This window comes from Lampetra fluviatilis, chromosome 67 (assembly GCF_964198595.1).
Source record: "Lampetra fluviatilis chromosome 67, kcLamFluv1.1, whole genome shotgun sequence".
NCBI classification, from domain to species: Eukaryota; Metazoa; Chordata; class Hyperoartia; order Petromyzontiformes; family Petromyzontidae; genus Lampetra; species Lampetra fluviatilis.
Window position 1 is genome coordinate 3,892,621 of NC_136341.1, and position 15,438 is coordinate 3,908,058.

The 15,438-nt window shown below is 59.8% G+C and overlaps 2 protein-coding genes across 2 annotated transcripts in view; one reads left to right on the plus strand and one right to left on the minus strand.

The window, feature by feature from the left end:
- The window catches only part of LOC144952371 (uncharacterized), a 217,961-nt gene that overhangs the window by 42,930 nt on the left and 159,593 nt on the right, over positions 1-15,438 (plus strand). The window lies entirely within an intron of this gene.
- BBOX1 (gamma-butyrobetaine hydroxylase 1) lies at positions 2,853-15,403 on the minus strand. Its single transcript, XM_078882762.1, has 8 exons — positions 15,391-15,403; positions 15,067-15,269; positions 13,493-13,610; positions 12,745-12,949; positions 11,129-11,234; positions 8,958-9,154; positions 7,518-7,684; positions 2,853-3,204 (listed from the first exon to the last, which is right to left on the minus strand). Exons 1-8 carry the CDS (start codon positions 15,401-15,403, stop codon positions 2,861-2,863), a joined length of 1,353 nt encoding a protein of 450 aa, XP_078738888.1. The 3' UTR covers positions 2,853-2,860.

The following is a 15,438-nucleotide window of genomic DNA, read 5'->3' on the forward strand; positions in this document are numbered from 1 at the left end:
ACGTCTTGTCTCTTCTCACAATTCAAGTTCCTAGAATCAACCCACCCGCGCCTGCAACATGGCTTCATCCCAGAGGTCGCAATCGGGTACCCGATACCCGTACCCTACCCGTAACCGGCCGGGTACGTGTACCCATTTGCGACCCTGGTGCGGCCGGGTACGGGTACGGGTAAGGAATCAAAACCCGTTTGCGACCTCTGGGTTCAAGCCGGCCTGGGGGAGCCCCGAAGCGCTGGAAGTTTCGGGGCCAAAGAATTCACGTCGCAATGTGGCGCGGCGAGCACAGCGCTCTCAAGATGAGTTGAAGGGGGGTCACGGGGGCGAGGAGATGTTGACTGCCTCGCCTGGTGCGCAGGAGGTCGTGGGTTCGATCCCGACCCCGACGATGCCTGCTGCTGCTGTATATTTGTGTGGTGAGATGTTGACTGCCTCGCCTGGTGCGCAGGAGGTCGTGGGTTCGATCCCGACCCTGACAACGCCTGCCACTGCTGCTGCTGTGTCTGTGGTCTGCGTGTCTCTCTCTGGCTCTCTCTGGCTCTCTCTGGCTCTCTCTGGCTCTCTCGGGCTCTCTCTGGCTCTCTCTGGCTCTCTCTGGCTCTCTCTCTCTGGCTCTCTCTGGCTCTCTCTCTCTGGCTCTCTCTGGCTCTCTCTGGCTCTCTCTGGCTCTCTCTGGCTCTCTCTCTCTGGCTCTCTCTGTCTCTCTCTCTCTGGCTCTCTCTCTCTGGCTCTCTCTCTCTGGCTCTCTCTCTCTGGCTCTCTCTGGCTCTCTCTGGCTCTCTCTGTCTCTCTCTCTCTGGCTCTCTCTGGCTCTCTCTGGCTCTCTCTGGCTCTCTCTCTCTGGCTCTCTCTGGCTCTCTCTGTCTCTCTCTCTCTGGCTCTCTCTCTCTGGCTCTCTCTCTCTGGCTCTCTCTCTCTGGCTCTCTCTGGCTCTCTCTGGCTCTCTCTGTCTCTCTCTCTCTGGCTCTCTCTGGCTCTCTCTGGCTCTCTCTGGCTCTCTCTGGCTCTCTCTCTCTGTCTCTCTCTCTCTGGCTCTCTCTGGCTCTCTCTGTCTCTCTCTCTCTGGCTCTCTCTGGCTCTCTCTGTCTCTCTCTCTCTGGCTCTCTCTGTCTCTCTCTCTCTGGCTCTCTCTGGCTCTCTCTGTCTCTCTCTCTCTGGCTCTCTCTGGCTCTCTCTGTCTCTCTCTCTCTGGCTCTCTCTGTCTCTCTCTCTCTGGCTCTCTCTGGCTCTCTCTCTCTCTGGCTCTCTCTCTCTGGCTCTCTCTGGCTCTCTCTCTCTGGCTCTCTCTGGCTCTCTCTGGCTCTCTCTCTGGCTCTCTCTCTCTGTCTCTCTCTCTCTGGCTCTCTCTGGCTCTCTCTGTCTCTCTCTCTCTGGCTCTCTCTGGCTCTCTCTGGCTCTCTCTGGCTCTCTCTCTCTGGCTCTCTCTGGCTCTCTCTGGCTCTCTCTCTCTGGCTCTCTCTGGCTCTCTCTGTCTCTCTCTCTCTGGCTCTCTCTGGCTCTCTCTGTCTCTCTCTCTCTGGCTCTCTCTGGCTCTCTCTGTCTCTCTCTCTCTGGCTCTCTCTGTCTCTCTCTCTCTGGCTCTCTCTCTCTGGCTCTCTCTCTCTGGCTCTCTCTGGCTCTCTCTCTCTGGCTCTCTCTGGCTCTCTCTGGCTCTCTCTGGCTCTCTCTCTCTGTCTCTCTCTCTCTGGCTCTCTCTGGCTCTCTCTGTCTCTCTCTCTCTGGCTCTCTCTGGCTCTCTCTGTCTCTCTCTCTCTGGCTCTCTCTGGCTCTCTCTGGCTCTCTCTGGCTCTCTCTGGCTCTCTCTCTCTGTCTCTCTCTCTCTGGCTCTCTCTGGCTCTCTCTGTCTCTCTCTCTCTGGCTCTCTCTGGCTCTCTCTCCCCGTGGTGCTCGCGTGGATTTGTCTCCGGATGCTCCGGTTTGTTCCCCCTCCGAGTCGATATCGCCACAGTTAGTTGGCCGCTGCTATAAATGTCCACACAACGATTATGATGATGACGACGATGATGACAATGATGATGATGACGATGACGACGATGATGACGATGACGACTATGATGACGATGATGACAATGATGACGATGATGACGATGGCGACTATGATGACGATGATGACAATGATGACGATGATGACGATGGCGACGTTGACGATGACGATGTTGATGACGACGATGATGATGACGACGATGACGACGTTGACGATGATGACGACGACGATGTTGATGATGACGATGTTGACGATGACGATGTTGACGATGATGACGATGTTGACGATGATGACGATGTTGACGATGAGCCTCCGCTACGGTTTGCGATTGCCCGGCCACGTCTGCCAACGGAGATCTCAGCAGCATCAGCTCAGCGGTGAGAGGAGCGTCGCTGCCGGCAAGCAGCGATGAGGTCGTGCGAGTTTCACGTCTAACCACAGCAGGGCGGGTGGGCAAGTGCTGCCCTCTGTCGTGTGTGGGTTAGACCATCGCACCGCCACCACCATCACCGTCGTCGCCACCATCATCACCATCATCATCACCACCATCATCACCACCGTCATCACCATCATCATCAGCGTCGTCGCCACCACCATCACCATCATCATCGTCACCACCATCATCATCATCATCATCACCATCACCGTCGTCGTCGCCACCATCATCACCATCATCATCACCGCCACCACCATCAGCATCGTCGTCACCATCATCACCATCATCACCACCCACCATCATCATCATCGTCACTACCATCATCACATCAAAGCATCACCGCACCATCCAAGCCTCACCGCACCACATCACCACATCACCGCACCACCACCCCATCCAAGCCTCACCGCACCACACCACCGCATCACCGCATCGCCGCCGCCTTAACCCAGCGTGCCGGCAGGACCCCCCTCCGACGGAAGTCGCCCGGCGCTCGCCGATCGGCGCGTCTCCTTCTCCAGGCCGGCACGCAGCAGCCGCAGCCTGGACAGCACCACCTCCCAGTCGAGGTAGCAGCCCTCCAGCAGCCTGCCGGTGTCACCGGAGTCGCCGGTGTCGCCGGTGTTGCCGGAGTCGCCGGTGTTGCCGGCGTCACCAGAGTCGCCGGTGTTGCCGGTGTTGCCGGTGCCGTCGGTGTTGCCGGCGCCGGCCTCCTGCTCGGAGCGGAGGTCCACGTAGTCGGCACGGCCGTGCAGCAGCCGCCAGTTGTCAAAGGTGATGACGTCCCCTGGCGAGAGACAGGGGGGAGAGACGCGGTGAGACGCGGTGAGGCGCGGTGAGACACGGTGAGTGAGAGGCGAGACTCGGTGAGTGAGAGGCTCGGTGAGTGAGTGATGCGGTGAGTGAGTGACGCGGTGAGTGAGTGACGCGGTGGGTGAGTGATGCGGTGGGTGAGTGATGCGGTGAGTGAGTGACGCGGTGAGTGAGAGGCTCGGTGAGTGAGTGATGCGGTGAGTGAGTGAAGCGGTGAGTGAGTGACGCGGTGAGTGAGAGGCTCGGTGAGTGAGTGATGCGGTGAGTGAGTGATGCGGTGAGTGAGTGATGCGGTGGGTGAGTGATGCGGTGAGTGAGTGACGCGGTGAGTGAGAGGCTCGGTGAGTGAGTGATGCGGTGGGTGAGTGATGCGGTGAGTGAGTGACGCGGTGAGTGAGAGGCTCGGTGAGTGAGTGATGCGGTGAGTGAGTGATGCGGTGAGTGAGTGAAGCGGTGAGTGAGTGATGCGGTGGGTGAGTGATGCGGTGAGTGAGTGACGCGGTGAGTGAGAGGCTCGGTGAGTGAGTGATGCGGTGAGTGAGTGAAGCGGTGAGTGAGTGATGCGGTGGGTGAGTGATGCGGTGAGTGAGTGACGCGGTGAGTGAGAGGCTCGGTGAGTGAGTGATGCGGTGAGTGAGTGATGCGGTGGGTGAGTGACGCGGTGAGTGAGTGACGCGGTGAGTGAGTGACGCGGTGAGTGAGTGAAGCGGTGAGTGAGTGATGCGGTGAGTGAGTGATGCGGTGAGTGAGTGATGCGGTGAGTGAGTGATGCGGTGAGTGAGTGACGCGGTGAGTGAGTGACGCGGTGAGTGAGTGATGCGGTGGGTGAGTGATGAGGTGAGTGAGTGATGCGGTGAGTGAGTGATGCGGTGAGTGAGTGACGCGGTGAGTGAGTGACGCGGTGAGTGAGTGACGAGGTGAGTGAGTGATGCGGTGAGTGAGTGATGCGGTGGGTGAGTGATGCGGTGAGTGAGTGACGCGGTGAGTGAGTGACGCGGTGAGTGAGTGATGCGGTGGGTGAGTGATGAGGTGAGTGAGTGATGCGGTGGGTGAGTGACGCGGTGAGTGAGTGATGCGGTGAGTGAGTGATGAGGTGAGTGAGTGATGCGGTGAGTGAGTGATGAGGTGAGTGAGTGACGCGGTGAGTGAGTGACGCGGTGAGTGAGTGACGCGGTGAGTGAGTGATGCGGTGAGTGAGTGATGCGGTGAGTGAGTGACGCGGTGAGTGAGTGACGCGGTGAGTGAGTGATGAGGTGAGTGAGTGATGCGGTGAGTGAGTGATGCGGTGAGTGAGTGACGCGGTGAGTGAGTGATGAGGTGAGTGAGTGATGCGGTGAGTGAGTGACGCGGTGGGTGAGTGATGAGGTGATTGAGTGATGAGGTGAGTGAGTGATGCGGTGGGTGAGTGATGCGGTGAGTGAGTGATGCGGTGGGTGAGTGATGCGGTGAGTGAGTGATGAGGTGAGTGAGTGATGCGGTGAGTGAGTGATGAGGTGATTGAGTGATGAGGTGAGTGAGTGATGAGGTGATTGAGTGATGAGGTGAGTGAGTGATGCGGTGGGTGAGTGATGCGGTGAGTGAGTGATGCGGTGGGTGAGTGATGCGGTGAGTGAGTGACGCGGTGAGTGAGTGACGCGGTGAGTGAGTGATGCGGTGAGTGAGTGATGAGGTGGGAGAGTGATGCGGTGAGTGAGTGATGAGGTGAGTGAGTGATGCGGTGAGTGAGTGATGCGGTGAGTGAGTGATGCGGTGGGTGAGTGATGCGGTGAGTGAGTGATGCGGTGGGTGAGTGATGCGGTGAGTGAGTGATGAGGTGGGAGAGTGATGCGGTGAGTGAGTGATGAGGTGAGTGAGTGATGAGGTGGGAGAGTGATGCGGTGAGTGAGTGATGAGGTGAGTGAGTGATGAGGTGAGTGAGTGATGAGGTGAGTGAGTGATGCGGTGGGTGAGTGATGCGGTGAGTGAGTGATGAGGTGAGTGAGTGATGAGGTGGGAGAGTGATGCGGTGAGTGAGTGATGAGGTGGGAGAGTGATGCGGTGAGTGAGTGATGCGGTGGGTGAGTGATGCGGTGAGTGAGTGATGCGGTGGGTGAGTGATGCGGTGGGAGAGTGATGCGGTGGGTGAGTGATGCGGTGAGTGAGTGATGAGGTGAGTGAGTGATGCGGTGAGTGAGTGATGAGGTGGGAGAGTGATGCGGTGAGTGAGTGATGCGGTGGGTGAGTGATGCGGTGGGAGAGTGATGCGGTGGGTGAGTGATGCGGTGAGTGAGTGATGAGGTGGGAGAGTGATGCGGTGAGTGAGTGATGAGGTGGGAGAGTGATGCGGTGAGTGAGTGATGAGGTGGGAGAGTGATGCGGTGAGTGAGTGATGCGGTGGGTGAGTGATGCGGTGGGAGAGTGATGCGGTGGGTGAGTGACGCGGTGAGTGAAGCGGTGAGTGAGTGATGCGGTGAGTGAGTGATGAGGTGAGTGAGTGATGCGGTGAGTGAGTGACGCGGTGAGTGAAGCGGTGAGTGAGTGATGAGGTGAGTGAGTGACGCGGTGAGTGAGTGATGCGGTGAGTGAGTGATGAGGTGAGTGAGTGACGCGGTGAGTGAGTGATGCGGTGAGTGAGTGACGCGGTGAGTGAGTGACGCGGTGAGTGAGTGATGCGGTGAGTGAGTGACGCGGTGAGTGAGTGGTGCGGTGAGTGAGTGATGCGGTGAGTGAGTGACGCGGTGAGTGAAGCGGTGAGTGAGTGATGCGGTGAGTGAGTGATGCGGTGAGTGAAGCGGTGAGTGAGTGACGCGGTGAGTGAGTGATGAGGTGAGTGAGTGACGCGGTGAGTGAGTGACGCGGTGAGTGAAGCGGTGAGTGAGTGACGCGGTGAGTGAGTGATGCGGTGAGTGAGTGATGCGGTGAGTGAGTGATGCGGTGAGTGAGTGATGCGGTGAGTGAGTGACGCGGTGAGTGAGTGACGCGGTGAGTGAAGCGGTGAGTGAGTGACGCGGTGAGTGAGTGATGCGGTGAGTGAGTGATGCGGTGAGTGAGTGATGCGGTGAGTGAGTGATGCGGTGAGTGAGTGACGCGGTGAGTGAAGCGGTGAGTGAGTGACGCGGTGAGTGAGTGAAGCGGTGAGTGAGTGACGCGGTGAGTGAGTGACGCGGTGAGTGAGTGATGCGGTGAGTGAGTGATGAGGTGAGTGAGTGATGAGGTGAGTGAGTGACGCGGTGAGTGAGTGATGCGGTGAGTGAGTGATGAGGTGAGTGAGTGACGCGGTGAGTGAGTGGTGCGGTGAGTGAGTGATGCGGTGAGTGAGTGATGAGGTGAGTGAGTGATGAGGTGAGTGAGTGACGCGGTGAGTGAGTGACGCGGTGAGTGAGTGATGAGGTGAGTGAGCGATGAGGTGAGTGAGTGATGCGGTGAGTGAGTGACGCGGTGAGTGAGTGGTGCGGTGAGTGAGTGATGAGGTGAGTGAGTGATGCGGTGAGTGAGTGACGCGGTGAGTGAGTGACGCGGTGAGTGAGTGACGCGGTGAGTGAGTGATGCGGTGAGTGAGTGATGAGGTGAGTGAGTGATGAGGTGAGTGAGTGACGCGGTGAGTGAGTGACGCGGTGAGTGAGTGATGAGGTGAGTGAGTGATGAGGTGAGTGAGTGACGCGGTGAGTGAGTGACGCGGTGAGTGAGTGATGAGGTGAGTGAGCGATGAGGTGAGTGAGTGATGAGGTGAGTGAGTGACGCGGTGAGTGAGTGGTGCGGTGAGTGAGTGACGCGGTGAGTGAGTGATGAGGTGAGTGAGCGATGAGGTGAGTGAGTGATGAGGTGAGTGAGTGACGCGGTGAGTGAGTGACGCGGTGAGTGAGTGATGCGGTGAGTGAGTGACGCGGTGAGTGAGTGATGCGGTGAGTGAGTGATGAGGTGAGTGAGTGATGAGGTGAGTGAGTGACGCGGTGAGTGAGTGACGCGGTGAGTGAGTGATGAGGTGAGTGAGCGATGAGGTGAGTGAGTGATGCGGTGAGTGAGTGACGCGGTGAGTGAGTGGTGCGGTGAGTGAGTGATGAGGTGAGTGAGTGATGCGGTGAGTGAGTGACGCGGTGAGTGAGTGACGCGGTGAGTGAGTGACGCGGTGAGTGAGTGACGCGGTGAGTGAGTGACGCGGTGAGTGAGTGACGCGGTGAGTGAGTGGCGCGGTGAGTGAGTGGCGCGGTGAGTGAGTGGCGCGGTGAGTGAGTGACGCAGTGAGTGAGTGACGCGGTGAGTGAGTGGTGCGGTGAGTGAGTGACGCGGTGAGTGAGTGGTGAGGCTCACCGGGACGCAGGGTGAAGGTGATCTGGTTGCGTGGAGACTCGGTGAGTGCCGAGAAGCGGCTGAGTGCGGCGTAGAGCGGCCGCACGGCCCTGAGCGGGACGTCGAGCACCGAATCTCGCGTCGCGTGGTTCAAGTTGATGCGCTGCACGCGGCCCTGCTCATCCAGCCTGGGCACGCACACGCAACGCACACGCTAAGCACACGCAACGCACACGCTAAGCACACGCAACGCACACGCTAAGCACACGCAACGCACACGCTAAGCACACGCAAAGCACACGCAACGCACACGCTAATCACACGCAACGCACACGCAACGCACACGCTAAGCACACGCAACGACAACACGCAGCGGAAGCAGCCACGCGCACGCAACGCACACGCAACACATATGCACGGCAACGCGCACAACACAACAGCGCACGCACACAACACACACCCAATGTGTGTGTGTACTGTGTGTGTGTGTACTGTGTGTGTACTGTGTCTACTGTGTGTGTACTGTGTGTGTGTACTGTGTGTGTATACTGTGTGTGTGTACTGTGTGTGTGTGTGTGCTGTGTGTGTGTGCTGTGTGTGTGTGCTGTGTGTGTACTGTGTATGTGTGCTGTGTAGGCTGTGTGTGTGCTGTGTGTGTACTGTGTGTGTGTACTGTGTGTGTACTGTGTGTGTGTGCTGTGTGTGTGTGCTGTGTGTGTACTGTGTATGTGTGCTGTGTAGGCTGTGTGTGTACGGTGTGTGTGCTGTGTGTGTGTGCTGTGTGTGTACTGTGTGTGTGTACTGTGTGTGTGTGCTGTGTGTGTGTGCTGTGTGTGTACTGTGTATGTGTGCTGTGTAGGCTGTGTGTGTACGGTGTGTGTGCTGTGTGTGTGTGCTGTGTGTGTACTGTGTGTGTGTACGGTGTGTGTACTGTGTGTGTGTGCTGTGTGTGTACTGTGTGTGTGTACTGTGTGTGTATACTGTGTGTGTGTACTGTGTGTGTGTACTGTGTGTGTGTGCTGTGTGTGTACTGTGTGTGTGCTGTGTGTGTACTGTGTGTGTGTACTGTGTGTGTGTACGGTGTGTGTACTGTGTGTGTGCTGTGTGTGTACTGTGTGTGTGTACTGTGTGTGTGTGCTGTGTGTGTGTGCTGTGTGTGTACTGTGTATGTGTGCTGTGTAGGCTGTGTGTGTACGGTGTGTGTGCTGTGTGTGTGTGCTGTGTGTGTGTGTGTACTGTGTGTGTGTGCTGTGTGTGTGTACTGTGTGTGTGTACTGTGTGTGTGTACTGTGTGTGTGTACTGTGTGTGTACTGTGTGTGTGTGCTGTGTGTGTGTGCTGTGTGTGTGTGCTGTGTAGGCTGTGTGTGTACGGTGTGTGTGCTGTGTGTGTACTGTGTGTGTGTACTGTGTGTGTGTACTGTGTGTACGGTGTGTGTGCTGTGTGTGTGCTGCGTGCGTACTGTATGACGGGGTTGCGAGAGTGCACGTGGAAGTCACAGAGGTCTGTGCCCACGTCGACGTAGTTGAGCGGCGTGCTGGCGAGCAGGCGAAACGCCTCGGGCTGCTCCCGGCGGAGCTGCTCACACACCGCGAAGCCGTCCACCAGCTGCGAGGCACCGCCACGCACCGCCTGGCGCACGCAGTGCAGGAACTGCACCTGCACGCACGCACACGCGCACACACGCACACACGCACGCACACGTGTACACACGCACGCACACACACGCACACACGCACACACACACACGCACACACACGCACACACACGCACACACACACACGCACACACACGCACACACGTGTACACACGCACGCACACGTGTACACACGCACGCTCGCACGCACACACGCACACACACGCAGACACACGCAGACACACACACGTGTACACACACACACGCGCACACACACACACGCACACACACACACACACGCACACTCGCACGCACACACACACACACACACGCAGACACACACACGTGTACACACACACACGCACACACACGTGTACACACACACACACACGCGCACACACACACACACACACACGCAGACACACACACATGTACACACACACACGCACACACACACGTGTACACACACACACACGCACACACACACACGCGCATGCGCGCACACAACAACCGCCATTCGCCACTAAGTGGCGGTGACGTCACCACGACGCTTGTGCCAGGCCATGTGCACCTTGAGGCTACCACGTGAAGTGTCGAACGCCCGCTGGCAGGAGGTCACGGGGCAGACCCAGCAGGTGCCACGGGTCGACTGACCCGTGGCACCTGGGTGGGTGGGTTGGTGGGTAAGTGGGTGGGTGGGTGGGTGAGTGAGTGGGTGAATGTGGTGGTGAGTGAGTGAGTGGGTGAGTGGGTGAGTGAGTGATTGAGTATGTGAGTGTGGTGAGTGTGGTGAGTGTGGTGGCGAGTGAGTATGGTGGTGAGTGAGTGTGGTGGTGGTGGTGGTGAGTGTGATGGTGAGTGTGGTGGTGAGTGGGTGAGTGAGTGGTGAGTGAGTGAGTGAGTGGTGAGTGAGTGAGTGGCTGAGTGAGTTAGTGGCTGAGTGAGTATGGTGGTGAGTGAATGTGGTGGTGGTGGTGGTGAGTGTGATGGTGAGTGTGGTGGTGAGTGGGTGAGTGAGTGGCTGAGTGAGTGAGTGAGTGTGGTGGTGGTGGTGAGTGTGATGGTGAGTGTGGTGGTGAGTGGGTGAGTGAGTGGCTGAGTGAGTGTGGTGAGTGAGTGAGTGAGTGGCTGAGTGAGTTAGTGGCTGAGTGAGTATGGTGGTGAGTGAATGTGGTGGTGGTGGTGGTGGTGGTGAGTGTGATGGTGAGTGTGGTGGTGAGTGGGTGAGTGAGTGGCTGAGTGAGTGGCTGAGTGAGTTAGTGGCTGAGTGAGTATGGTGGTGAGTGAATGTGGTGGTGGTGGTGAGTGTGGTGGTGGTGAGTGTGGTGGTGAGTGTGGTGAGTGAGTGGGTGAGTGAGTGAGTGTGGTGGTGGTGAGTGTGATGGTGAGTGTGGTGAGTGAGTGGGTGAGTGAGTGAGTGAGTGTGGTGGTGGTGAGTGTGGTGGTGGTGAGTGTGGTGGTGAGTGTGGTGGTGAGTGGGTGAGTGAGTGGCTGAGTGAGTGAGTGAGTGTGGTGGTGGTGAGTGTGGTGAGTGTGGTGGTGGTGAGTGTGGTGGTGAGTGTGGTGGTGAGTGGGTGAGTGAGTGGCTGAGTGAGTGAGTGAGTGTGGTGGTGGTGAGTGTGGTGAGTGAGTGGGTGAGTGAGTGAGTGTGGTGGTGGTGAGTGTGATGGTGAGTGTGGTGAGTGAGTGGTGAGTGTGGTGGTGGTGAGTGTGGTGGTGGTGAGTGTGGTGGTGAGTGTGGTGGTGAGTGGGTGAGTGAGTGGCTGAGTGAGTGAGTGAGTGTGGTGGTGGTGAGTGTGGTGAGTGAGTGGGTGAGTGAGTGAGTGTGGTGGTGGTGAGTGTGATGGTGAGTGTGGTGAGTGAGTGGTGAGTGTGGTGGTGAGTGTGGTGAGTGAGTGGGTGAGTGAGTGAGTGGCTGAGTGAGTACAGTGGTGAGTGAGTATGGTGGTGAGTGAATGTGGTGGTGGTGAGTGAGGTGGTGAGTGAGTGGTGAGTACCCCGGGGGGGTGAGTGAGCGCTGGGTAGTCGGTGTGCGGGGCCAGTGGTCCCGCTGTGTAAGCGACGTTGTTCGCATCGGACTTGTCCCGCACCTCCCACACGTTGCTACGGACACACGCGGAGACACACAGAGACATGGAGACACGCGGAGACAGGCGGAGACACACAGAGACAGAGACATGGAGACCGGCGGAGACAGGCGGAGACAGAGACATGGAGACAGGCAGAGACAGGCGGAGACACGCGGAGACACACAGAGACATGGAGACACGCGGAGACAGGCGGAGACACACAGAGACAGAGACATGGAGACCGGCGGAGACAGGCGGAGACAGAGACATGGAGACAGGCAGAGACAGGCGGAGACACGCGGAGACACACAGAGACATGGAGACACGCGGAGACAGACATATGGAGACACGTGGAGACACACAGAGACAGAGACATGGAGACACGCGAAGACAGAGACATGGAGACACGCGGAGACACGCGGAAACAGGGAGATACATGGATATAAACAAACTAACTCATCCACTCACTGACCCACCCACTCACTCACTCACCCACTCACCCACCCACCCACCCACTCACCCACCCACCCACCCACTCACCCACCCACCCACTCACCCACCCACTCACCCACTCACCCACTCACCCACCCACCCACCCACTCCCCCACCCACCCACCCACTCACTCCCCCACCCACCCACTCACTCACCCACCCACCCACCCACTCACCCACCCACCCACCCACCCACTCACCCACCCACCCACCCACTCACCCACTCACCCACCCACCCACTCACTCACTCACTCACCCACCCACCCACTCACCCACCCACCCACTCACCCACTCACTCACCCACCCACTCACTCCCCCACCCACCCACTCACTCACCCACCCACCCACCCACTCACCCACCCACCCACTCACCCACCCACCCACCCACCCACTCACTCACCCACTCACTCCCCCACCCACCCACCCACTCACTCACCCACCCACCCACCCACCCACCCACCCACTCACCCACCCACTCACCCACCCACCCACCCACCCACTCCCCCACCCACCCACCCACCCACTCACTCCCCCACCCACCCACCCACTCACTCACCCACCCACCCACCCACTCACTCACCCACTCACTCACTCACTCACCCACTCACTCACCCACCCACCCACTCACCCACCCACCCACCCACCCACCCACTCACCCACCCACTCACCCACCCACTCCCTCACCCACTCACCCACCCGCTCACTCACCCACCCGCCCACTCCACCACTCACCCACCCACTCACCCACCCACCCACTCCCCCACCCACCCACCCACTCACTCCCCCACCCACCCACCCACCCACTCACTCACCCACCCACCCACCCACCCACCCACCCACTCACTCACTCACCCACTCACTCACCCACCCACTCACCCACCCACTCACTCACCCACTCACCCACCCACCCACCCACCCACTCACCCACCCACCCACCCACTCACCCACCCACTCACCCACCCACTCACTCACCCACTCACCCACCCACCCGCCCACTCCACCACTCACCCACTCACCCACCCACTCACCCACTCACCCACTCACCCACCCACCCGTAGAAGGTGAGCCGCAGGAAGCCGACGCTGTTAGCGAGCCGCTCTATCTGCCCGCGCCGAGCTGGCGCCCCGTGGAGCAGCGCCAGGCCGTGTCGCCGCAGCGACGTGAGCCAGGCGAGGCTCGCGGCACCGTCGCTCAGCACCGCCTCGAAGGGGAACGCCGGCAGGCGAGCGGACATCTCACAGCCCCACAGCTCGCGCTCTGTGCACGGCAGGAGGAGGAGGAGGGGCAGGAATGTGAAGAGCTGTGATGATATTTTAGGGCAGATGTGCAGTGCGGGGGTCAAAATGTTACAACGTCAACAAAACACACGCGCACACACGCACGCGCACGCGCACGCACACGCACACACATACACCACACACACACATACACCACACGCACCCACACGCACGCACACGCACACGCACGCACACGCACCCACACGCACGCACACGCACACGCACGCACGCACACGCACGCACACACATACACCACACACACACGTCACCCCCCACGTGACCCCCCACGTGACCCCACGTCACCCCCACGTCACTCCCCACGTGACCCCACGTCACCCCCCACGTCACCCCCCACGTCACCCCCCCCGTGACCCCACGTGACCCCCCACGTGACCCCCACGTCACCCCACGTGATCCCACGTCACCCCCCACGTGACCCCCACGTCACCCCACGTGACCCCACGTCACCCCCCTCGTGACCCCACGTCACCCCCCCCGTGACCCCACGTGACCCCCGCGTCACCTTCCATGAAGATGGCCTCTTGGGTAGCGGCACGCGAAGCGGCCGAGAAGCAGCGAGCGGCCAGCCAGCGGCCTGAGAAGTCACTCCGGTGGCCGTCCGGCCACAGCACGCTCACCCCCTGGCGGTGAGCACACCACAGCACGCTCACCACACCCACAGACTCACCACACCACACCACGCTCACCACAGCACGCTCACCCCCTGGCGGTGAGCACACCACAGCACGCTCACCACACCCACAGACTCACCACACCACACCACGCTCACCACAGCACGCTCACCCCCTGGCGGTGAGCACACCACAGCACGCTCACCACAGCACGCTCACCACACCCACAGACTCACCACACCACACCACGCTCACCACAGCACGCTCACCCCCTGGCGGTGAGCACACCACAGCACGCTCACCACAGCACGCTCACCACACCCACAGACTCACCACACCACACCACGCTCACCACAGCACGCTCACCCCCTGGCGGTGAGCACACCACAGCACGCTCACCACAGCACGCTCACCACACCCACAGACTCACCACACCACACCACGCTCACCACAGCACGCTCACCCCCTGGCGGTGAGCACACCACAGCACGCTCACCACAGCACGCTCACCACACCCACAGACTCACCACACCACACCACGCTCACCACAGCACGCTCACCCCCTGGCGGTGAGCACACCACACCACGCTCACCACGCTCACCACAGCACGCTCACCCCCTGGCGGTGAGCACACCACAGCACGCTCACCACACCCACAGACTCACCACACCACACCACGCTCACCACACCCACAGACTCACCACACCACGCTCACCACAGCACGCTCACCCCCTGGCGGTGAGCACACCACACCACGCTCACCACACCCACAGACTCACCACACCACGCTCACCACACCACACCCACAGACTCACCACGCTCACCACACCACACTCACCACACCCACAGACTCACCACACCACACCACGCTCACCACACAGAGACCCAATACTCACCACACCACGCTCACCACACCCACAGACTCACCACACCACACCACGCTCACCACACCCACAGACTCACCACACCACGCTCACCACAGCACGCTCACCCCCTGGCGGTGAGCACACCACACCACGCTCACCACACCCACAGACTCACCACACCACACCACGCTCACCACACAGAGACCCAATACTCACCACACCACACTCACCACACCACGCTCACCACAGCATGCTCACCACGCTCACCACACTCACCACAGCACGCTCACCACGCTCACCACAGCACGCTCACCCCCTGGCGGTGAGCACACCACACCACGCTCACCACACAGAGACCCACATACTCACCACACCACGCTCACTACACCCACAGACTCACCACACCACACCACGCTCACCACACAGAGACCCACATACTCACCACACCACACTCACCACACCACGCTCACCACACCACACTCACAGACTCACCACACAGACACCCACAGACTCACCACCACACAGACTCACCACCACACAGACTCACCACCACACAGAGACTCACCACACAGAGGAGACAGCACCACACGTCCCTCACCTGGCCGGAGCTGGTGACCGCCACCTCCGCCACGCCGGTGCCGGGGTCCAGCTGTGCCATGAGCGACCTCCGTGCCTGTGCCGACGGCAAGAAGCAGCCGGGGCACAGGCAGTTGTCCCTCAGCCAGACGTAGGGGTAGCGGCGCCTCGCACCCCCACGCCACCGCACCTCCAGCGTGCCCTCGTCGTCACGGCGACGCACGCCTGTGGGGGGGGGGGGGGGTCCCGGCACTCCACGTCGAGTATACCCCGCAAGGTGTCTCTCTGACACACGTGGGGGGGGGGGGGGCGGCGGTGACGCACAAGACCCGGCACAGATCTCGACGAAACCGGGACATCACCGTCACGCACCTGAGACCTCCTCCTCCCCCTC